The sequence below is a fragment of the Sphaerodactylus townsendi genome, linkage group LG07 (assembly GCF_021028975.2).
Source record: "Sphaerodactylus townsendi isolate TG3544 linkage group LG07, MPM_Stown_v2.3, whole genome shotgun sequence".
Lineage (NCBI taxonomy): Eukaryota > Metazoa > Chordata > Lepidosauria > Squamata > Sphaerodactylidae > Sphaerodactylus > Sphaerodactylus townsendi.
This window is the reverse complement of record NC_059431.1, coordinates 95,860,493-95,883,509: the sequence shown is the minus strand read 5'-3', so window position 1 is coordinate 95,883,509 and position 23,017 is coordinate 95,860,493. Positions and strand designations below refer to the sequence as shown.

The 23,017-nt window shown below is 46.2% G+C and overlaps 1 protein-coding gene across 1 annotated transcript in view; it reads left to right on the top strand.

Annotated features, from left to right (window-relative positions):
- NCAPD2 (non-SMC condensin I complex subunit D2) overlaps positions 1–22,351 on the top strand; it is a 37,488-nt gene extending 15,137 nt beyond the window's left edge. Inside the window, 19 exon segments of the mRNA XM_048503364.1 lie at positions 550–680; positions 1,186–1,395; positions 1,986–2,160; positions 3,140–3,224; positions 4,192–4,325; positions 6,326–6,458; positions 8,166–8,250; positions 8,434–8,595; positions 8,782–8,999; positions 11,614–11,725; positions 13,664–13,787; positions 13,922–14,077; positions 14,409–14,586; positions 15,623–15,717; positions 16,894–16,974; positions 18,690–18,876; positions 19,212–19,353; positions 21,881–22,012; positions 22,207–22,351. Of these exon segments, the coding sequence (XP_048359321.1) occupies positions 550–680; positions 1,186–1,395; positions 1,986–2,160; positions 3,140–3,224; positions 4,192–4,325; positions 6,326–6,458; positions 8,166–8,250; positions 8,434–8,595; positions 8,782–8,999; positions 11,614–11,725; positions 13,664–13,787; positions 13,922–14,077; positions 14,409–14,586; positions 15,623–15,717; positions 16,894–16,974; positions 18,690–18,876; positions 19,212–19,353; positions 21,881–22,012; positions 22,207–22,280 (2,614 nt within the window). The 3' untranslated portion in view covers positions 22,281–22,351.
- Positions 22,352–23,017: the final 666 nt, after the last annotated feature.

Below are 23,017 nucleotides of genomic sequence, written 5' to 3'. Positions count from 1 at the left end.
TAGCCTTCAAGGATTTTCCTATGTCTCCTATCAGTGAAATCTGGTGAACGTATGAAGAAGAGTTGGTTTTTATATTCCACTTTTCTGTCCCTTTAGGGGGTTTCAAAACAGCTTACAATTGTCTTCCCTTTCCCAGCCCCCATAACTTGAAAGAGTTCTGAGAGAACTGTGACTTATCCAAAGTCACCCAGCATGCTTCATGTGGAGGAGCAGGGAAACAAATCCAGTTCACCAGACAGGAGCCCGTTATTCATGTGGATGAATAGGGAATCAAACCTCTCTCTCCAGATTAGAGTCCACTGCTCATAACCCCTAAGCCAGTGGTTGCGAACCTTTGGCACTCCAGATGTTATGGACTACAATTCCCATCAGCCCCTGCCAGTATGGCCAATTGGCCATGCTGGCAGGGGCTGATGGGAATTGTAGTCCATAACAACTGGAGTGCCAAAGGTTCGCCACCACGGCCTTAAGCCAAAGTGGCTCTGAGTGATTGAAGTAAAGGCTGGCCAGTTCAGATTTGCCCTTGTTTCCGTGCACGTGTCAATGCAGGGATGCTGTGTTACTGGTGCAAGGAGCCATTCACTGTTTTCAAGAGACGGAGCCATTTGTCAACTGCACAAGAACAGAGGAGGAGGACGAAGAAGACTTTCTCCTGCGCCTGTTGAGAACCCTCTATACGGGTAACCATTTACTGGGACTGTATTTAACTATACTGCTTTATGTGTCTCCATTCAAGCAAAGGATCCCTCTCCTAGGGTCAAACTAGGTGTGAACCTGGCAGCCGTGTTGATACAATTGCAAAACAGAGGGCTCTTATGTCTGGTTTGGTCCCAGCTCTCTTCGGTGCCAGATGTTTGCATGTAAACATATAGGAGGCATACTTTTTCATCCAATTTTTTTTTCAGTAGAACGGCGGTAGAAAATGCCATCATGATGCAGCCAACATATGGCAACCCAGTAGGGTTTTCAAAGCAAGAGATGAACAGAGGTGGTTTAGTGACTCCGAATTTCCTAGGTTATCTTCCTTCCAAGTACTAACCAGGGCTGACTCCGCTTAGCTGGCAAGGTTGCTTGCAAGGTCAGATGAAATCAGGCTAGCTGTGGCGGGAGCGGAGCCATGGTAGCCCAGTTACAACTTCATGTGGACATCTGGAACAGCACACACTTGTTCTTTCTGTTCTGCAGGTCCCCAGCCAAGAGGAGATGCCCAAGAACCCATAGTCGGGGCAGAGAACACAGAGGGCGAAGAGCATGGGGCGGAGGGGCAACCCTCAAGTGAACTGGCAAAACAAGAGATGCTGGTGCAATACCTACAAGATGCCTACAACTTTTCAGCAAAAATCACAGATGCTATGAGCCTAATCTCCCGCATGATGTATGAAAGCTCCATCTCTGGTAGGGGATGCGACTTTCTCTCTCCTCCCCCTTTCCAGCAAGGTAGTCCGAATCAAAGACATGCCATGTGTAGCTTTCATTTTGCAGTTTCCTTTTGGTTAACACAGCATGATAACAAACATGTCGATCTTACCTGAAATGAAGGAGAGAACAAATGGGGGAAAGGACATTTCTAACAAGCTGCTTTTGGACGGTGCCATAAAAACATAGACTGTTAAGTGTCCCATTTGGTATATCTTTGAGCCAGAGGTTGAAATTAGGGATGCTTTAAAGGTGACATCTAGCTTTGCCGTAGGATATTTTAAAAAATTCTAAGGCCAGAGGTTTGATGTTTGCGGAGCCTCCAGCACTCCACGGCCTCGTCATTGGGTTGGCTGGAAGCATTGACCCAAGCTGCAGTATCACACAACCCACTCCTTTCTCCTTCACTTGGGCTTCATCATCCAAGCTGCTATACTGGCAGGGGCTGATGGGAATCCTAGTCCAGGAACATCTGGAGGGCCAGAGTTGGGCACCCCTACCTTAGGTCCACCGATTGGTCCAAACTGCAGCCTCACACAACCCTACTCCTTTCTCTCTCCTTTTTCCAGTGGTGCAAGAAGCCATTGAGTTCTTTGTCATAGTCTCCCAGTTTGGCATCCCTCAAGCTGTCCTGGGAGTCCGTCGAATGCTTCCCCTCATATGGTCAAAGGAGCCAGGAATTAGGGAAGCTGTGCTGAATGCCTACCGGAGGCTGTACCTGAAGCCTAGTGGGGGCTCAGAAAGGTATGGTTGACTCCCCCACCCACCCATCCCTCCGCCAATCCACACTCTGTCTCAGAAAAAAATGTTGGTACAGTCCGTTGAGGTGCAACTGTCGAGAAAATTGTATGCTTCTGCATTAGAATATAGACCCCAACTAATATGAGAATTATCATTCATTTTTACAGGCTGTTTTTGTCAAAACCATTATTTTATGTATTATTAAACATGGTACTTGGATGTATTTTTATTTTCAAATGGAGAGGGGTGGGGTGGGAGCAGGGCTAGGTAGGCGTATTCTACAACAAAGTCTGGTATGTGGAGCCCTTAGCAGAGGAATATGCAACCCTACTAACATCTTTTTCCTGAGATAAACTATATCCTCTCTGATCTTCACCATGGAAATGCAGGGGAGAGAATACTCCAAAAGTGTGCCATCTTAAGCTGTTGGAAGCTAAAGTTCCAGTATCTGTTATTATTTAAAAACGCGTAATCACTCAGAGTTCAGGACAAAATTTACTTGCAAGTAGATTTATAGCTGTATAAGAAGCATGATTTCAAGTTCATTAAAAATAGTGATGAGTCGCCAGGCTATTTTGCTCGTTTCAGGGAAATTTTTCCACTTCTTCAGTCCAAATTGTCTTACTCACTGGTATATCCTGGTACATCTTTAAGATGATCTATACAGATATCTTTCGTATTCATTCATAATTGCCTTGAAATTATGCTTTTCTCTGTATAGATATATCTACTTGCATGTCAATTTTGACACAAACTGTGAATGATGATGTGTTATTAAATAATTGCGTATACTAGCATTCTTGTTGTATATGGTCGTTTTCTTTGGTCGTGTGACTTGCCACCTTTGCATTCGCTGTTTTTGTAAGTTGCTGCTTTTGGAGGCTAAGATTTTAACATCCTCTGTAGCAGGCCCCAGCACAGAGCCAAGGGAATAAGTGCTATGGCAACTAGAGATGATTCTTCTCACTTCTTTTCTCTGCAGGGCTCGAGCTCACAGCCTGCTACAATCTCTGTCCCTCCTCATGGTGGATGCATCACTAGCTACCATCCAATGCCTTGGAGAAATCGTGAGTTTGTTCCACTCCCAGACGTCTGTCATACGTGAATTTGTTGTTACCTATCTTGATAGTGTCATTTGCAAGTGGTTGCAAAGTGGAATATTTCAAAGTGTGCACAGTCCTAGTTGGGTAACCATGTTCCTTCTACCTTGAAATGTTTTTTTCTGCCAGCTTGTTAAAACTGATTGAACTTCATGTTCTGGAATCCTTGAAGTTTTGGAGATGGCTGTTTACTCCTTGAATCCAGAGCCTCTGCTAAAAACTCTTGGATCTTGCACCCACAGGCATTTTGGACTTAAATCAGCTTATTTCTGGCCTGGGGATCTTAATTTCAAAGGAGCCTTTTGTGTCAAGCAGATCCTTGGGATTTGATGCAAGCAACTGTGGAGCGTGTTAGACTTAACTGGTTAGGTGGTTGAAAAGGGTCCTGTTGTTTAGACTGGGTCTGTCCTGCTCTGTTTTGCCAAGGATCTGAACTAGTAAACCCACCAGAAATGAACCTACCGAAAGGAAGGTGGCCCTGTGGTCAATAAGGTTTTCTTTGTTTTGTTGATGTTTATACTGAAGAATAAATGCTGGATGCAGAAGGAATAATCAACTGGTTGGGCAAGTTATAAAAGAAATGGCAAATGATCCTAGCTTTGTATTGTCAAAGGCTTTCGCAGCTGGAATCCATTGGCTTTTGTGGGTTTTCTGGGCTGTTTGGCCATCATCTGGTAATTTTTGCTCCTAACATTTTGCCCACAACAGAACCATGCCATTGCTCTGAAAATGCCAGACATAGATGTGAATGAAATGTGAGGAGCAAAAACTACCAGGCCACAGCCACGCAGCCCAGAAAACCCACAACAGCCAGCCTCGCTTTGCTTCCCTTTGCTCATTCTCTTTGTGAAACCACCCGAGCGCTCTTATTTTGTCTGAAGGCTTTGCGGAGCCTTTGCCATCTGTTCCTGACCAGCCTTCATTTATTTCATAGATCTCCGAATTTGTGCAGAAAGATGAAATAAAACCCGCTGTGGTCCAGCTGCTGTGGGAACAGTTTACAGAAAAATCCGAGTGCTCGGCCTTGGAACGCCATGCAGCTATCATGCTCCTGGGGATGATGGCACGGTGAGTGGTTCACTGAAGGACTCCTTTGAGCTGAAAGCCAGCCGAGGGATCTTCACCACCATTAACCAGTGCATCAAGTGTCCTGAAGACACTTCAGAGGGTACCCCCTCTGTTCTCCTGTCTGAGGGTCCCTTCACATCTCTGGGACCCCCCCGTGCCCCCCCTCCTCTTTGTTAGGGGGATTTTTAAGTAAGGTTTTTGTGGGATGCTGTTTTTATGTGTTAATTGCTGTTTTAAATTAGTATTTTAAAGTCTATGGGGTTTTTCTTGCCCCTCTTCTTACTGGTATTTTAAAATAACTATGTTGTACACCGCACAGAGACCTCTGGGGATGGGGCGGTATACCGAAATCAAATAAATAATAATAAGAGTCTAGACTTTGCTGTTTCACAGGGAAGCTCAGAGAACTTGTTTACTTCTGTGTTTTATTTTTGAAGTTACATTATCTCTGTTCATTGTGCTGCTACTTATGACCTAGAAGCAGATAATAGGGAGAATGCTTTAAGGGCGGGGATGGCCAACCTATGGCGCTCCAGACGTTCATGGACTACAATTCCCATCAGCCCTTGCTAGCATGGCCAATTGGCCATGCTGGAAGAGGCTGATGGGAATTGTTGTCCATGAACGTCTGGAGCGCCATAGGTTGGCCACCCCTGCTTTAAGGGTTGTTATTGTAGCTGTTGTTGTTGATACTTACTTTATTTTCCTTTGTTTGTAGCCCTCTCTCAGTGAGACTCAAAACAGATTACCAAATATTTGATATTGGTCCCTTGGTAGGGGGAGACACGAGACAACAGTTAACGTTTTGGCTTCGTTTCAAATAGTTCCTGTCTAGAACTAGGGGATTGGATCCACCAGTATCACCATAATGATGACAGTATTACCCCTAGCATCAGTGCCAGATTTATATGAAGAGAAACCCTAGACTACTCCACTTTTGAGGGTCCTCCCAATTCCCCGTTCTCACAACTAGAGGAAGATGGAAGTGTTTAAAACAAAGTTGAGTAAAGCCAAGAATGATCCCACACTTCACAATTCCTCCTCTAAAGGGCATAAGATATTATTGTAAAATATTGTTGTGATTGGAAAAATGCATAAATGTTAAAGTGAACACTGTGAAAAACTTTTGCCATAACCAAACTTTGAGAACGTTTTCTGGAATAAGCAGGAATTTTTGGGAAAATGAAAGTTTTACAGTATTGTATTGTCGAATACAGTATTGTATTGTCGAACAGTATTGTACTGTTTTACAGTATTATTCTGGAATGGAGTCTAAGGAAAATTATTGAAAAGTTGTTTAGAGACTACTGTGAGTTATGACATCAGGTGTAAGAAAGGCCCATGACAGTGTCAAAAATATTATCCGCTTTGACTGAAGGCCCCTTAGATTTTGAGGCTCTTGGCTTCAGCCTGCCAAGCTCAGAGGTAAAACAGATACTGCTTAGCATGTGTTAGTTGGGGGGATTTTCACCCAGTTTCCCCCTCTTCCTGCCGAGCCCCATTCTGCCTTCTGTGCTGTTCCAGAGCAGTACTTGAGGAGGCTTGGGGGAAGGGAGGAAACTCACTTAACCACCTTCACTATGTTGGCTTTGCTTTTGAGTTCAACCCATTAGGTCAAGCTACCTACGTGTGTTTTGGTTCTTATAATCCTGAACCAGATAACAATGGGGAGCTAGTCCTGTGGTGAATTTTGACTGTTGGGTGGGTTGTGCTCCATCTCATCCACTGAGTCCCAAAGGCACTGCATTTTGAAGAAGATTTATACCCCACCTTTTTCTTCTGTAAGGAGACTCAAGGCGGCTTACACATTCCTTTCCCTTTCTCTGGGTCTTCAAAACCGGCAAGGCTAAATGCGTGTGGGAGAACATCCCGCATGTGGCTTAGCTTCTGGTTTGGAGAGCAGGAACAGCCAGCCTCGCAGCTTTGGCCCCGCACAGTCACCAGAAGCTTCTTGAGGCTGCCCATGATCTCACAACCTGTTTCTGCCTTGCCTTCGCTAGGGGGAAGCCTGAGATTGTTGGGAGCAATTTGGACATCTTGGTAACAGTGGGGCTGGATGACAGAGTGCACGAAAACTACCGCCTCGCCCAGGAAGTGTGTAACGCCATCTCCAAAATCACCAGTGGTCAGAAGGTCAGAGCTTGCAGTGTTTAGAAACTGACTTATTTTGGTTTTCTCTGGAATGCCTTGCAAGAACTGGATCGTTTTCTTGCAGGGCATGACTGTAGCCATGTTCACCGGCACTGAAAAACTGTTTTTTAATCTGTCCAGCCAATCAGAAGCCCCATCTCGACCCACTTCCTTTCTAAAAACACTTGTTGGGCACTAAGAGAAATGTCAGTGGGTGCCATGGCTACCCCAGAAGAAGAACAGTTTGGATTTATGCCCTACCTTTCCTATAGGGAGTCTCCATCTCATCCACTGAGTCCCAAAGGCACTGCATTTTGAAGATTTATACCCCACCTTTTTCTTCTGTAAGGAGACTCAAGGTGGCTTACAAACTCCTTTTCCCTTCCTCTCCCTACAGTAGACACTTTGTAAGGTAGGTGGGGCTGAGAGAGTTCTGAGAGAACAGACTAGCCCAAGGTCACCCAGCAGGCTTTGAGTGTAGAAGCAGGTAAACGAATACAGTTCACCTGATAAGAGTCTACCACTCATGTGGATGAGTAGGAGATCAAGCCTGGTTCTCCAGATTAGGGTCCGGCTGCTCATAACCGTTACACCATGCTAGAAATTATGTTGAGGACCCCCTGATCTAAATGCTGTGCTTTCTCAGCGTTTCCCCTGCATTAATAGTCCAGGTCTCTGGTACTAACCTGATATTTCTGTTGCAATTTCATGGTTTTTAGATGTTTGGGAAGAGATAGGAGGTTGGAATATAAATGTGTATGAAACAATATAGCCATCTAAAGAAGATTATAGTTTATATCTTCTCTATCCTATAGTTGGAAGTTTACCTGAAGCCACCCTGTGAAACAAAGTGTCATTTTGAACGTCCAGCCCCATAGCTCACACTGCCGATTGCTGATCTAGATCGGTCAAATGCAGGGGCTCTTGTGCCTTTTAAAGTCTAGTTTGCTAGAACAAATGCCACTACAACACTAAGAGGATGTGATCAGAAGAAGGGTGAAATTTGCTGTCAGTCAATTTTCTGTTCAAATTCTTGATTATTTCCTTTTTCATACACAACACAGACTGCTGTGTTTTCGCCTTGCCTACTATACAAATGCATACCGTGTTTCCCCGAAAATAAGACAGTGTCTTATATTAATTTTTGCTCCCAAAGATGCGCTATATCTTATTTTCAGGGGATGTCTTATATTTCTGTGTTCTGTTCATCAGGCATGCTTCCAAACAAAAACTTTGCTACGTCTTACTTTCGAGGGATGCCTTATATTTCGCACTTCAGCAAAACCTCTACTACGTCTTATTTTCAGGGGATGTCTTATATTCGGGGAAACAGGGTAGTAGAAGGAGAATAATTAGTTTTTATACCTCTTTTTTTTCAACCTTTAAGGAGTCTCAAAACTGCTTACAAACTCTTCCCTTCCTCTCCCTATAAAAGACTCCTTCTGAAGTAAGTGGGGCTGAGAGAGTTTGAAGAAAATTGTGACCAGCCCAACATGACCCAGCAGGTTTCTAATGGAGGTGATGGAAAAACCCAGTTCACCAGATTAGAGTCCGCTGCACTTCACCACCACACCACACTGGCTCTCTGAGTGATTCACATTTACCAAGGAGAAACTGCCTACTTCTAGAGCTTATTGCCATATAAAGTTACTAATAAGAGGGGGGCAGGGATAAATATTGCCCTTCATAAGTAAGCATTCTATTTTCCAGCCTGCCCTGGGGAAAAGCGGGACTCCCATCCGGCTCCCACAGTCGCACCTCCTCTTTGAGCGCCTGAGCAAGGCTGTAATCATGGGTGAGTAGCCGAAGCTGCAGTGCAGGGGTTGGGCCTGTATCTGATCCCCTAGCCTAGTGGTGGCGAACCAATTGGCCATGCTGGCAGGGGCTGATGGGAATTGTAGTCCATAACATCTGGAGTGCCAAAGGTTTGCCACCACGGCTCTAGCCTAATGTAAGGCGTGTCCTGCTTCCCCTTCAGGCTTTGTGGGATCCAGCCCACACTGGATCCCTTTCACAGAAACGGCCATCACACTCATCTACCAGTTGGCAGAAGAGCCCGAGGAAGTATGCACACGGATATTGCAGCATTGCAGCCAGCAAACCCTGGAGAAGCTGGGCGAAGTTGAAGGAACGGAGGCGGGTGAGTTTGGGCAGGGAGGATAAATCGGTTCTTCTGACAGAAGCAGGGGTGGGCTCGGTGCTGTGTTCGGAAAGAGACTTAACCGTCGGCCACTGAAAATTCAGGCTGTGGTTCGGCTAGAGTTCCGGCTCTGGAAAAGAAAGAGTCAAATGCTGTGTGGAAACCAGTTTTGGTTTTGCTCTTCAGAGCCAGGATCTTCTCCCACCGGAGGCGCAGGTGACTCCAGCCACGTCGATGCTCTGCTGCTGACCCACTTGGTCTCCCTCGCGGGGGATGTGGCCCTGCAGCAGCTTGTGCATCTGGAATTGGCAGTGAGCGCAGAGCTGCGCAGGCGCCGGATCCTTGGGGAAGAGCAGGAGATGAAGGAACGTACTGGCAGCAATGTGAAGGACGTGAGGATCAAGGTGAGGACTGGTGTGTGGGGCTTTTCACTCTCTCTCCATTCACCCCTTCCTGATTAGGTATCATAGCAGGAAAGCCTGTCATGTAGGGAATTGTGCCATGATTTTCTCTTCTGTTTGTGAGTATCCATCTCTTACCTTCGCTCAGGAGTTCTCAGATGTTCACGGTCAAAACTTTGGGCCCCACTGTCTAGCAGTCCAGGAACACTTTATCACCATCTCTATCTATTGCCTCTTCTCTACAGGATGGGGAAAGACAAGCTGCTTAGGGCATAGCTTTTCATCCCAGTTGTGCATTCAAATCAACTTTGCGGGACCTGCCCTAGAAACCTGGCAGGTTCTGTACTCTTTCCACTTTAATTGCTGTTTGTGCCATTCAGTTAGTTCATGTTTCATGCAAGCACTGTCAGCAGCAGCAGCCAACTCGTAGACATCTTGTGTGGCAAGTAAAAAGAGGAAACCTAGCGATCTTCCTAGGAATATCTTGTTTCACTTTAATTTCATCAAAGTACTTCCACTTCCCCATTATCTAGTGAGAGCCAGGAAGGAATGCAGGGAACTGGGTTTTTACCACAAACCTTATGCTATGTCTTTAAACCAGTCCTCCTGTCTGTCTAATCCAGGGGTCTTCAAACTATGGCCCTCCAGATGTTCATGGCCCTCCAGATGTTCATGGACTACAATTCCCATCAGCCCCAGCATGGCCAAGTGGTAGGGCTCATGGGAATTGTAGTCTATGAACATCTGGAGGGCCATAGTTTGAAGACCCCTGGTCTAATCTATTTCACAGGGCTGGTGAAAGGATAATCTTTAAAAACATATTGCCCTCTTTACTGCAGTAGGTTATGTTTTGCTAGCAATAAGTATCCAAAGACTTGAATCTTTTTTTTCTTCTCTTCAAAAAAAGAGGGAAACCTTCCGCTTCCCAAATTGATCCCCAGCATAAAAATGGAGCTGAGCATGCCACCGCTGCTTTCTCAACTGGATTGATGAGCTTTGTTAGAAGTGACTAACATCAAATAAACTTAGCTGCCTCTTCAGGAAACTTCTTGTTGTTATGTTATTATGCCTCTTCAGGAAACTTCTTGTTATTATGCACCATCAGGAAACTGATGGTGCATAATAAACAGATCTCAGATTAATCTGGCAACAATATTTTATTTATTTATCTGTTATTTGGATTTCTATACCGCCCTAGCCCCAAGGGGCTCTGGGCGGTGTACAACATAGAATCCCAACACAGTCAAACACAGAGCACAGATTTACTACATATAAATAAATTACAAATTACACTGGCTCGATCAACTTTAAATACAGTTTCTAAGAACCTTTTAAAACAGCGATGAAAACAATAGAAGGCACCTGATAAAACCCATTTTTAAATCATCCCCAGGAGGGCGGGACAGCGAGTCCCATTTAAACAGGAGGGACCCAGATGCAAAAGAGCAAAAAGGGGGGCACATCATTCAGCGGCTGGTCTCTCCAAAGGCCCGGCGGAACAACTCCGTCTTACAGGCCCTGCGGAACTCACCAAGGTCCCGCAGAGCCCGAACAGCTGGAGGAAGAGCATTCCGCCAGGGCCAGAGCCGTAAAGGCCCTGGCCCGCGTGGAGGCCAGCCGCATCATTGAGGGGCCAGCGAGTAGTATGGCTAAAATAAAAACCTAGCATAAAATAAAACGTTCAGTGGCAATTATCCAGTAAAGGCAGCTCAAGGGAAGAAAGGCACGCATAGCAGCATATAGCTGAAATCTTTAACAAAGCGTAAAACTACAGCTCAAAACAGCTCTGGTTGGTGCTGCCTTTGCCTCTGTAAGGGGGTGGCATGCAGAGCGGGGCCTGAGAGGTAGATCCTAACTGGCAGTCCAGATGACTGCGGGGGGAGGGGGCTGGTCCTAAGTCCCTTGGGGGGTTTTAAAAGGAGGACCCAGCCCTCTGAATTGTGCCCAGAAGCAAACTGGCTGCTATTGAAGTTATTTTGATCAGGGCATGGTGGTAATTTCTGTCAAACTGATCCCTGGCTGTCTGACCACAGCATTTTGAATCGGGCAGAGCTTCCAACCAGTCTTCTAAAACAGCCCCCCAAAAGTAAGTTACACTCCTGTGACTTAGATGTGGTCAGAGCATGGATTGCCCTCACCAATTCTCACTTCTCAGGGTTCGACCGCAGCCGTTGTACCTCTTGGAGCTGAAGAATGCTGCCTTGTTCTACAGAGGAAGTCGGAACCTTCCAGACCTAGATCTGGTTAGAACAGGGGGAGCCTGAGCCTCTTGCATTTAACTCTGGCCTGGTCTACCCATTGGGAAGGAGTCAATTTCTGGAGTGGGCCTGTTCCACTTGCAAGAACTGCAGGGGGTATTGCTCCTCCTCGCAGATAAAACAGCACTTCAGGAAGAGAGTGTTCGGCCTAGCCACAATCCGGGCCAGTTTTCCTTTCCCAGACATTGTTAGCATCAGGGGGAGGTTGTAAAATAAAGCAGTCTTTGCCTGCTGTCTGACAAGGCAGGGTCCGCTCGATCTGCTGCAGACACAAGCCCAGGCTGCAGACCTGGTTCAAAACTGGGCCTCCTCCAAGGCAAGAACCGGCATGACCTTCTGGCTTCCCCCTCTTGGTGTAGAGCACTGGGAACGAAACCACCATGGAAATGGAGCTCGGCTTGGTCGGGGCCTCTGCTGAAGACACGGAAGCGGAGCTCATCCGCAGCATTTGCGAGACGGAGCTGTTGGAAGGTGAGTGCAGCTGGCCGTAATGCGGCTAACCCAACATCTTCAAAAGCACAGTCATCAGTTCTGAGATGTTTCCATACTAGAAGCTCTGACGCAATGCAGTTGGAATATTGTATGTCTGGATTTGGACTATCGTGTTAGGACTGTGTATTTTTTAGAAAAGCAAATAGAGGAAACTATTTCCAACCCACAAAGAGATATTTCACTCTTCTACAGAGACTGCCATTTCCAAAACAAGTCTGTATTTCAGAAATGCCCAGTCTTGCTCTTTCTCTCCCTCTGCCCCCTCCCCCCATCCTACCATTTCTCTTTGGAGTTCCAGGTAGTATACATATTCCTTAGTTTTTAGTCCCACAACGGCCCTGCAAAGTAGGTGAGACTGAATGTGTGTGAGTGGCCCAAGGTCAGGCAATGGCAATGTGGGGATTTGAACCAAGTCCCCCAGATCCTAGTCTTCTGCTCAGACCAAAATGGTGTTTGTAGCCCCATACGTCGTTCAAGCCAAACCTAGTTCTAAATTGTGCAATAAATCCACCCTGCACCAATAATGCTCTCAGTGCTAACGTACCATACATATTCTTAAGTTTTGTATATGAGTGAACATCTGAACACCAACCAAAACATCTTATCAGAATTTCTTCATAATTTTCTAACTCTTTTGGCAAAACATGAAGACACTTGTCAGCAAATTCAGTTATCAGAATTCATAACAAAAAAAGAAAAGGTTTGGCTTCTCTGCAAATGCACAGCAGCGTGCCATTTAAACCAAATGTTTAATATATTTTCAAAGACTAACTTCATGACAGCGAAGCCATGAGCATCACAATTAAAGATACAAGGTAGTTACAGTGCAGTGACCTTTATTAGTCATCAAAAGAAATACACCAGATAAAATTAGACAAAATAAGAGAACTGGAAGGGATGTCGAAAGCTTACAAACATAATATATACTGAGAAAAAAGCCCAGAGGATTATTTCAGAGTGTTAATCAAGAAATTGGCCACCATTTCCAATAGCATGGGATCCTGATTATTCAGGAGATAATTCAGTTTGGAGTTAGGAGGGCAAGGGCCTGCTAAAATTGGAGCCTTAAGAAAGAAACTGGGTCTAAATTCCATAAATTTTGGGCAGACAAAATGTGCTCTAGCGACCCTTCAGCGATTAGACAATACGCACAAACATGCTTCTGGTGTAGAGATGTCGTAAATCTCTCTGGAGATAGTGTAAGAGGAAATGTGTTGGTTCTTGCTCTGGTAACCACCCATCTCAGCTTGGGGTCAAACAATATGTTCAAATAGCCGACTAACCTACATTTCCCGGGTATAATATCAAAATAAAGGGGGGAACACAGACTCCTTGCTTTGCCAGTTAAAAGTTGATATTCCTGATCAAATAACTGCTCCTTAATGCGATGGAGGTTCTTGTTGGAGGAGAGCAGGTGGGGCTGGTCCCAAGTAAAACCCAGGGGAAAAATCTTGGATTCAATAAGGACCCACCAGGCAGACAGCTGAAGTTCAGGAAGGGCAAAGTAAATGAGACTGAGTCATGAAAGAAGCATAGCTGGACCCAAAATTTAAGAGTAGTCCACCATGCCCTATACAAGGTAGTTATTTGCGGGGAAATCAACCTCCAGTTTGGTTGCATTTTCAAAAAATTTTAACTTGCCCAAATATCTGTATTTAAAAAACAAATGCATTTAAAATGATTGGAACACTCATTTTAGGCAACCCAATTAAATAATCTCTTTAAGCTTCCACTTTACTCATTTGCTGTCTTAATGTTCAAAGCTTAAGAATATACATGGTATTTTAGTACGGAGAGTGGTATTGGTGCGGAGTGAGTTTACTGCATAACTTATAGGTGCACTTCTGCCCAGAGTAGCTGTGGTGGAAACCAGTTCTGAGGTGGCTTGGACCAATCTCTCCCATTTTGATCTTGCAGGCAAGCAGCTGCTCTCCACCTTCGTTCCCCTGGTGCTCAAAATATGCAACAACCCAGGCCACTACAGTGATCCGGCACTCTCAGCCGCTGCCGCGTTGGCCCTTGGAAAGTTCTGCATGGTCAGGTATTGCTCTCTCACCTCGAGTGCAGCCTCCTTTCCCCAGGCACCCAGAGCACCTCTTGCTGCATTCCCCGGTGGACTTCCTCCAGGACTTGTCCCCATGGAAGTTTTAAGCCCCGCCTTCTGTTCCCACACAGTGCAGAATTCTGCGATGCTCACTTGCGGCTCTTGTTCACCATGATGGAAAAATCCGCCCTCCCCAGCGTGCGAGCCAACCTCATGATTGTTGCTGGAGACTTGGCCATTCGTTTCCCAAACCAGGTGGAGCCTTGGACTCCTCACCTGTATGCCAGGTAAAAGCTTTATGTGAGGGAGGCAGTGCCTGGATCTTTTTATCCTCCCTTTCTCCAAGGAGCCCGGAGAATATGGATCTTTGCTGCTCCATTTTATCCTGGTAGCAACCCTGTAAGGAAGGCTGTGTCAGAAGTGAGCAACTGGCCAGAGGGCACCCAACCTACTTCAGGGCAAGCAGGGACTTGATGCTGGGTCCCCCTCTAAACACTATCCCCCCTTCCTCCACTACACAGTTGAGATCTACAAGAATGAGATCTTGTCTGATGGGGACCCAAATGGTCCAGCCTGGCTGCTTGATACTTCCCTTTATGAGTTGTCTCTGTTGCTCAGGCTGCGGGACCCTTGCCATCAGGTGAGGCGGACAGCTGCCTTGGTGATGACTCACCTGATCCTGAAAGACATGGTGAAGGTAAAGGGCCAAGTGAGTGAAATGGCCGCTCTTCTCATCGATCCCGAGGAGGAGATTGTGGCATTGGCTCGGAACTTCTTCGCCGAGCTCTCTGGCAAGGTGAGGCAAAGTATGTAATTGGCGGGGGAGCAGGGAGACGGTATGCAAAGTGGGTGTGTCTCTCGAGGCAGCCATGTTGAGTTTGGGCTTGTCACCCTGGGTCAGAATTCTGAGAAGGTGGAAAGGACTTCAGCAGTATCAGCGTTTGCCCTCACTGGCTTTATTTTCTCAGCCAAGAAGGAAACGGGGAAAGTCAGCCAAGATCTCCCCCTGATGTGGTAAACCTAACCCACGATAAAATTTATCCTTCAGTTAGTAGGTTGGAAACTCACACTTCAAAACATTCTGCCATAGGAAGGACAAAGGATTTCTAATTATCACATTTGGAGACAAGGCTAGGTTTTTAGCACCCTTCTTCTGAACATCTGTAGAGCTTTCTTGGTTCCTCCGCTGGATCAGAAATTCTAACTGTACCCACAAGCTCAGAAAGGTTGAGGGACCCCTGTGGATCCCAGGCATGATTTACCAGTTTAGATTCTCTGGTCGGATCCTCCTTGAAAAGAAGAGCAGTATTCGTGTCCCCACATGTTTTTGTTTCTCCTACTGAAGGAAGGCTACCTCCCCACCCATTTTCTTCCCACATTCACATTTCTGATGTCAGTGAAAGTGCCAGGACCAGGGTAGCCAGTTTTTATGCCTCTGGCTGTTCACTATTCCTCAAATATATTCGGCATGATCAATAAAGTGATTGATTTGAGACTGATCTACGAATTGCTAGAGCAGCATTTTTTCTTTGCCTTGCAACTGGACTATTCACCTGAATTTCGATCAGCCTGAGGATTGCTTGTAGGCTGGACTTCCTTAGCATGCTTTCTGATTGTTACTCTTCTACTGAGAATCTCCCTTCTGCAGTCCTAGCGGGGATGGGGAGAAATGCCACAGTCTCTTTGGTAGGTGGGTATCCTGGTTTGACTGTTTCTTAGCCAAGAATTCCCAACACTTCATGGTCTCTGCCCCATCTGACTGGCCCCACCGCATCCCCAGAAGTGTAAGCCTATCCAAAGGACTCCCCAAGTGCTGCTGTTTTCCTACACAGGACAATGCTGTGTACAACTTGCTTCCGGACATCATCAGTCGTCTCTCAGATCCCGACTCAGGCATCGAGGAGCAGCCGTTCCGCACCATCATGAGGTAGCTATGGTTTTCTTGGGATTGCACACCGTAGGGCATTGAGTTTCCTGCTTAGCTGAATGGGCAAAAGAAAGTGGTCTGTTTTGTTTTTTAAACTGGGCCGGGATTACTGACGTTGCCTGCCTTGAAACTCTTGGTAAATTAAAAAGCAGTTCCAACAGTATTGAGATTTAATGCAAGAGACATGGGTTCAAAGGCCCTCTTGCTGTAGCAAATGGCAAAACCTCACTGCAGGCTACATTTCCAAATTTCTCAGGCTTGTAGCAGGAGTGAAAATGACTCCTCCCTCCCCAGTCTTGTGCATAGGTATTTTTCCTGCCTTATCTTGTAGAATGCAAGAAGCAGTCCATTGGCTGTCACAGTGTCTGGCTAATAAGTCCAGCCAAAACGTGTAGACCCAAAATCAGAAACCTTTAATGGCATTTCTTGATATAAAAAGGGATCGCTTCTGATCACCTTACATCTAAAATTTTACAACAGTCTCACAATTCGGAGAGCGGTTGACTGGACAGTTGGACTACATGTTACTATTGGTCGTTTGTTCTTTCCAAAGTGTTCCCAGTGGGATCTTTCCCTCAGGATAGTAGCCAAAAAAAGGGGGCCATTATTACAGTGACCTCCTCATTCTTGTCGGCTGGGAGGAATTGTATAAATTACTTGTCTGTATTGTACTTCATTTTAGCAATTAGGGGGCTAAGAATCTGAGCACAGGCTTCTTGATGTAAAGACCAGTATAAAACGATAAGCGGTATTGTGTCAGGTAGCATAGAGCCATGAGGGCAGATCGGATCCGAGAGTGGAATGTGGTAGAATCTTCCACTCATCACTGCTGAAGGAAAGGAATTCAGCCTGACTGCTCAGCAGCGCAACAGAACGGTTAATGTGGACAGATAAGTTGTTGAAGTACAGATAACGCTATGAATGCATATGTGACGTCCTTGTGAAAAATGACATTTTGAAGATTAGTCCTACAGAGGTGGTGTCAGAATCCTGGCTTGAACAGCAGTGTTCTTGAGCAGGACTAAGCATTTCTGAACCTAATGGATCCCCCTCCTTTTGTCCCTACAAGTTACCTGTGACTTCTGTTGATACAGAAGCAGCAACCACAGAGAAGGCAAGAATAATAGAAAATGGAGGTGATTTACCGTGGAATTGTTCTTTGTTTCCCCTGTGCAGGCAGCTCTTCTCCTATGTCACAAAAGACAGGCAGACTGAGAGCTTGGTGGAAAAGCTTTGCCAGCGGTTCCGGACTGCCCGGTGAGTTACACAGTGAAACACAGCAGGGGGAAGCAAGGCTTGCAGGCCCTGTCAGTCCTCTGGGTTCTGGAACAGGAAGCTGTGACCTCAAGAGGAGGAACGTGGAAATTGAGAAAGTCACCTAGGAAAGGTGGGCTTGCTTGACTGAAGCATGTGGACATAAGACAGTGAGTCATGAACAGTGAGAGAAAGTTCTGCAGCTGCTGTCTCTGATAGGGCGGCAAAGCAGGAGCTGAGAGCATCTTTGCCATTTCCAGTGTTACAAACAGGGCAGTCTGTGGCCCAATCTCTGGCCAGTGGACCAGAAACTGTTGAGAGTCTCTGTCCACATCCACTGGGCAAGACTTAAATGACAGGTGGCATGCATTTCCTCCCCTGGAGAGCAAAAAAAAAATCCCATACACTGTTCAGGATAAAGATGACAGGAGATGTGTCAATTCATCCACCACCATCTGTTGTTCTCGATTGTTCCTCTTGGGTCCTAGTGCCCACTTAATTCTGTCCCCAAGGCATTAGGACCCAAGAGGAGCATTCTAGAACAAAGACGGTCCAGGAAATGGTGGATAAATTCACAAATCTCTTATTCAGAATTCAGAAATCTCTTATTGTCTGAGGCTGCTACAAAAGGCCTGTGGTATTTTTGAGGGAGCATACTCTTCTCCCACCAAGTCCCTCAGTGCAGAAAATAGTGTTGGATAGAAAGTTGTTCCTAGAACCTTTTCACCCATGTTTTCAACACGACGTCAAAATACCAGAAGTATTCTCTTGAGTGAGATTCCCTAGCTGTAGTATGAAGTGGAGGCAGCCCATATGTAGAATTATCACTTCAGTGGCAACTAGTTATTAGTTTCTCTTCTGTGATGTAACACTCAATGTGTTATTCATATGGACAAATATCTTGCAATTATCCCTGGACTCTCTTTCCGTCTCCTTGTTTGGAGCTTTGAATTACCTTCAAAGGGGCTGGAGAGGGAAAGATACCTGTTATAGGGCATGTGACAGTTGCCCATTCCAATTTCTCCAGTTCAGGTGGGTTGTTGGTTTTTCAACTGAGCCCAGAATCCCAAAATCAAGGGGATTTTGCCTGTGCATTCAGGCAGCTTTCGGTTCTGGCCAGCCTAGAATCGGCTGACATGCTTCATTTCATATTGATAAGGCATGGCCTCGGGCCTTTCCACTGTCAGCCTCAGGCCTACATATTGCCAAACTGAGCCAGCAGCCACATGGGCAACATTTCCAGGAGTCCAAAATCAGTGCCACTTGCTCAGGGGCATATTGGCCATGAAGACCCCAGGTGGGCTGATGACCCTGGCCTCTCTGGCTCCAAGGGGAGGGTGGGCACATTCCACTGCTATCACAAGCTAATGGCCTTTGTTAGATGACATGTCAGTCTCCCAGAGAGGTGGCACTGGGGCAGAGTGGGAACAGGTCCTTTTCTAGTGCCACTTGGTATTCCTGGTCCACCCTTGCACACGCTGCTCAGATTACATCCCGCTTTGCTCATCCTTGCTTTTTGAAATGGCTTGAACATCTCTCTTTTTCCTGTACCTCTCAGCTTAGCGATAGTAGAAGTGCCTTCACAGTGCTCCTTCGGGGAACCAAGTCTCTCGCAAGCGTTAATGGCACACCTTTTCCATTCAGCTGAAATAGCACGGCCTTCTTTCTGAGCATGGCAAGTGTTTACAGCTGTTTAAGGTGGTCTGTTCCCTTCACAGAACAGAACGTCAGCACCGTGACCTGGGTTTCTGCCTTACCTTGCTCCCACTCACAGACAGAGGGCTCCGTAAGATGCAAGACAACTTCGAGTGCTTTGGTGACAAGCTCCAGGACGCGGCCGTCTACAGCTGCTTTCAGACTGCCCTGGGCCGCCTCCGGCGGTTGAGCACAAAACCTGAGATGAAGGTGAGGCCCCCGTGTTGCAGGGCAAAGGGCAGAAGCTATTTTATCTGGGGATAAAGATGCATCAAGGGAAGGGAGTCTTTGGAGCGGGAGCCCAAGCTTGCAATTTATTTTTGGATGCCAAGTCACAAATGACTTGTGGTAACCCTGTAGGGTTTTCAAGGCAAGAGGTGTTCAGAGGTGGGTTGCCATTTTCTCCACAACGTGACCTTGGTATTCCTTGGAGGTCTCCCATCAAAATACTTGCCAGGGTCAGCCTTGCTTAGCTTCTGAGATCTGACAGGTCAAGGCAAGCTTAAGATTAAAATATGTCACCTGTGCATGCATTTTGTTCATAGACTCTTGTTGAAGAATTTGAGCAGAAGCTGCAGAAATGTCACAACAGGGGTCTGGATTCTATCGCTGAATCTCCCACGGAGTCCAGATGCCCAGGAAGCAACAGTAGGCCTGCGCCCCAGACAGCAAAGAGAACAGCCACAAGTACGTGTCCGTGGTTTCAAATTCCATACTAAACTCTTTGCTTTTTTTTCTAGCAGGAAAATTAAAGCATTTATATCCCACCTTTACGAGGTGGTTAAAATAGTTACAGAGTTTCTCCTCCTACTTTTGGGGTCAGTTCCAAAGATAGCGTTGGGGGACTGGTTCTCGTAATCCTGGGAGCTCTCTCGTGGGATTCCCCACAGCTCAATCCAGTTCCCTATGCAATTTAACTTCTACATGAAGCTGCTGAGTGAGGTCATCAGGGGATTTGGAGTCAAGTATCAAAGTGCTGTATCTCTCCATTTCATCACAGTCAAGAGAAGGCACTCCATGTGCCTGGAGGCAGTTATGGGCTGGGCGAGGGCCAATAAACTGAGACTGAATCCAGACAAGATGGAGGTTCTCTGTATCCCAGGCTTTTGAGTTCACAAGATCACAGGGCACCCAGTTCTCGATGGGATTGTATTGCCAGGTGCGAGATCTGATGGGTGATCCTGGATTAATTGCTGTCCTTTAAGGCTCAGGTGTCAGTGGTGGCCACAAGGACTTTCCAGCGGCTCCTTCTGGTTTGTCAGCTCCTCCCATTTTTGGACAAAGGGGACCTGGCCAAAGTGTTAGATGCTCTGGTAACTTCTCAATTGGACTACTGCAATGCGCTCTGCATGGGGCTGCCCTTGAAGATGATCTGGAAGCTGGAGCTAGTGCAGTTGGCACAGCATGTGGCAGCTAGGCTGTTAGCCAGTACATCTGGCTGAACACACATCATGCCAGTCCTTAAGGAACTGCTCTGGCTCCCAGTTCACTCGTGGGCCCAATTTATGGTGTTGACATTGAGGTACAAAGCCCTAAATGGCTTGGGCCCTGTCTACCTGAACAAACTCCTGCACATGTATATGTTGCTCAGGTACCTCTCCCCAAGGAGGAACGGGGGTGGGGGCACACCAGAGGGCTTTCTCTGTGATTGCCCCCAGGCTCTGGGATAGTCAGACATTTGCCATGTGCCTGCACTTCATGGGTTTAGGCAATTGGTGAAGATCTTCCTCTTCAACCCAGCATTTGACTAGCCTCCCTGGAAATTCCCTCTGGGAGGTGGAGATTAATACTATTTTTATTGTTGTTTTAATTGTTATATATTATTTATGCTGTTTTTATTGTGGTTTTCTAATTGTTTTTAACATGGTAAGCCACCTAGAGATGCTTGTATATGGTGGGGTATAAATATTTATAAGTAAAAGAGCAAACCCCAAATCTTTCCCCCTCCCTTTCATAAAAGATGTCTGCCATTCAATTCCCCCCCCCCCCCCAAAAAAAAGAGCTGGCAAAAAGGCAGGACTTCAGCACCTCCAGAACATCTCAAAGGACAGGGCCTCCCTCACCTCTTCAGGAAACCTGGGCTCTGGTCAAGTCAAATGGGCTACTCTCATTGGGGGAATGGCTTTCTGGGAACCATTGTTGACACATCATCATATAGCAGGAGTTGGTGCTTTTAAGTCCATTGAAAGTTAACATAACTTTGTTCTGACCAGCGAGGGATTCTTTTCCAAGTTTTGGAATGCTCCCTAACTCGTTAGAACAACGAGGAATTTATCCCAGGCAACTCTGTGAAGCAATAGATGCGGAGATGGGCACAGGGCCCCGGGGATATTATGCAGAGCGCAAAGGACTCCTCCCAGTTGCTGAAAGCAGGACTTGACATATCTGCCCCCTGATCTGTAGGTCTGTCATAAGGGGGGGGGGTCATTTTGTTGCCTAGTTTTCCTTTGAAGCAATCAGAACTTTCTAAAATTAAAGTTGGAAAATCTCAGGGCTCTAGAACTTTCAGTGGTGTTACAGTAGAACAAGTTGAACATATTTCTCCATAGTTATGGTGTTTCTGGAAAGCCTTCCACTCTGTCGCAGTTATGCTCATCTAATGTGCTTTACTATGCTGGGAAACTTGTAGTAAGGACTTCACTCTGTTTCAGAAAAAGATGTTAGTCTGGTCAGTTGAGGTGCAGCAGTTGAGAAAATTGTGTGCCTCCACATTAAAATGTAGTCCCAAGTGAATACGAGAATTACCATTCAGTTTGTCAGTTTGCATTTGTCAAAACCATTATTTTGTGCATTACTGAACAAGAGCATTTATCGTTTATTGAATTACTATCACCAATGCTTGCCTTAGTGGGGAGGGCAGGACTAGGTAGGCACTAGGACCTGTGCAGAGCATTCTACAAATAAGAAGGTCCGGCATGTTGAGTTCTGTGGTGGAGGAATATACAATCCTACTTGCATCTTTTTGTGTGATGGACTATAAGAAACTGTTGGCAGGTTTTGCCAAAGCTGAGGCTAATTATATTCCTGCTTGAGAGCTGAAGAGCACCTCAGAATTTTTCACTATTAAATTGGTGAGAGCCAGTGTGTTGTAGCGGTAAGTGTGTCGGACTAACAGCCGGGAGGACCCAGGTTTGAACTCCTACTCTGCCACCAAAGCTCGCTGGCTGACCTTGGGCCTGTCAGGCACATGCTGACCCACCTTGTTCTCTTTCAGGCTCCCGTCGCCAGCGAAAGCCAGACTCTTCCTTCATCACCCCCCAGCCCCGCGTTTCCAGAGCCCACCGGAAGATTTCCAAGCAGGTTTACGTTGTCTTCTCTAGTGATGAGGGAAACAGCCCGGAAGAAGGTGAGAACTCTGTGGACCCATTTTAGGAAGGCACAAAGGGAACACGGCAGAGGTGGTTTTAGACCACCATGGCTGCTGCTTTTGTCCTCTGCCGAGGCGAGATTGGTCCTTGAAAGTGCCTCCCCCACCACCCTGCTCTGTCTTCCCCAAGTGCTGCCTTCCCACAGGCCCCCTGATGTGGCTTTCTTTTTCAGCTGAACTGTCAGAGGATGAAACGCCGAGCAAAACGACTCCCATTTCCCGCGCGTCATCCCGCCGTGTCCAGTGATGGCACACCCTTCCCCTTTTGCACACTTGGTTCTTTAGTAACAGGGAATAAAGTTTTTTGGATTTTCAAAAGTCTTGGCTCCTTCTGTATATGTTAAAGTAACCTGAAAGGAGTTCATTTGGGCAGTCCTGCGGTGCGTTTAGGGATCACTTAGCGCATCCAGTGGTGGGCTTCGGGCAGAGATGCCGCTTGCTTGTGTTGCTGTGGCATATAAGAAGCAAAAAAGGGCATTAAATGTCATTCCAGTGGTGGGAGGAGGATGCATTTAAGCAGATCCTGAGTCTTTAAATGGGTTGGCCCTGGAATATTTCCCATGGGTCATGTAACCAGATGACTCAGGGAGGGGAATGTTGCTGCTCAAAGACATGAGTAAACTATGCTGCTGTCTTTACGGTGGGCAAAAAATTGTGTGCAAGCATCTAGACTCTGCTAGCCTTCCTCTCATTCAATAGACCTGGATTCCTGAGTGGGGCAGTTTGGGGAGATCCGCTTTCATTCCATCCCAAACTTCTGGAATTCTCATAGAAATCTCCGCACATGGATTCTGTGCCTTTCAGTTCTCTCTGTCTCTGCATCATTCATGCTCTTCTGAAGCTTTTAAAACCTTATCTCCTCATAAGAGCCAACCCCCACCCCCTCGCAGCTATTTACGTTTTTTAATGTGGATTATTTGTTTCTTTAAAGAATTTGTACAATCAAGGCAGCTTACAGCTTTAAAAAAACACTACCAAACAAGC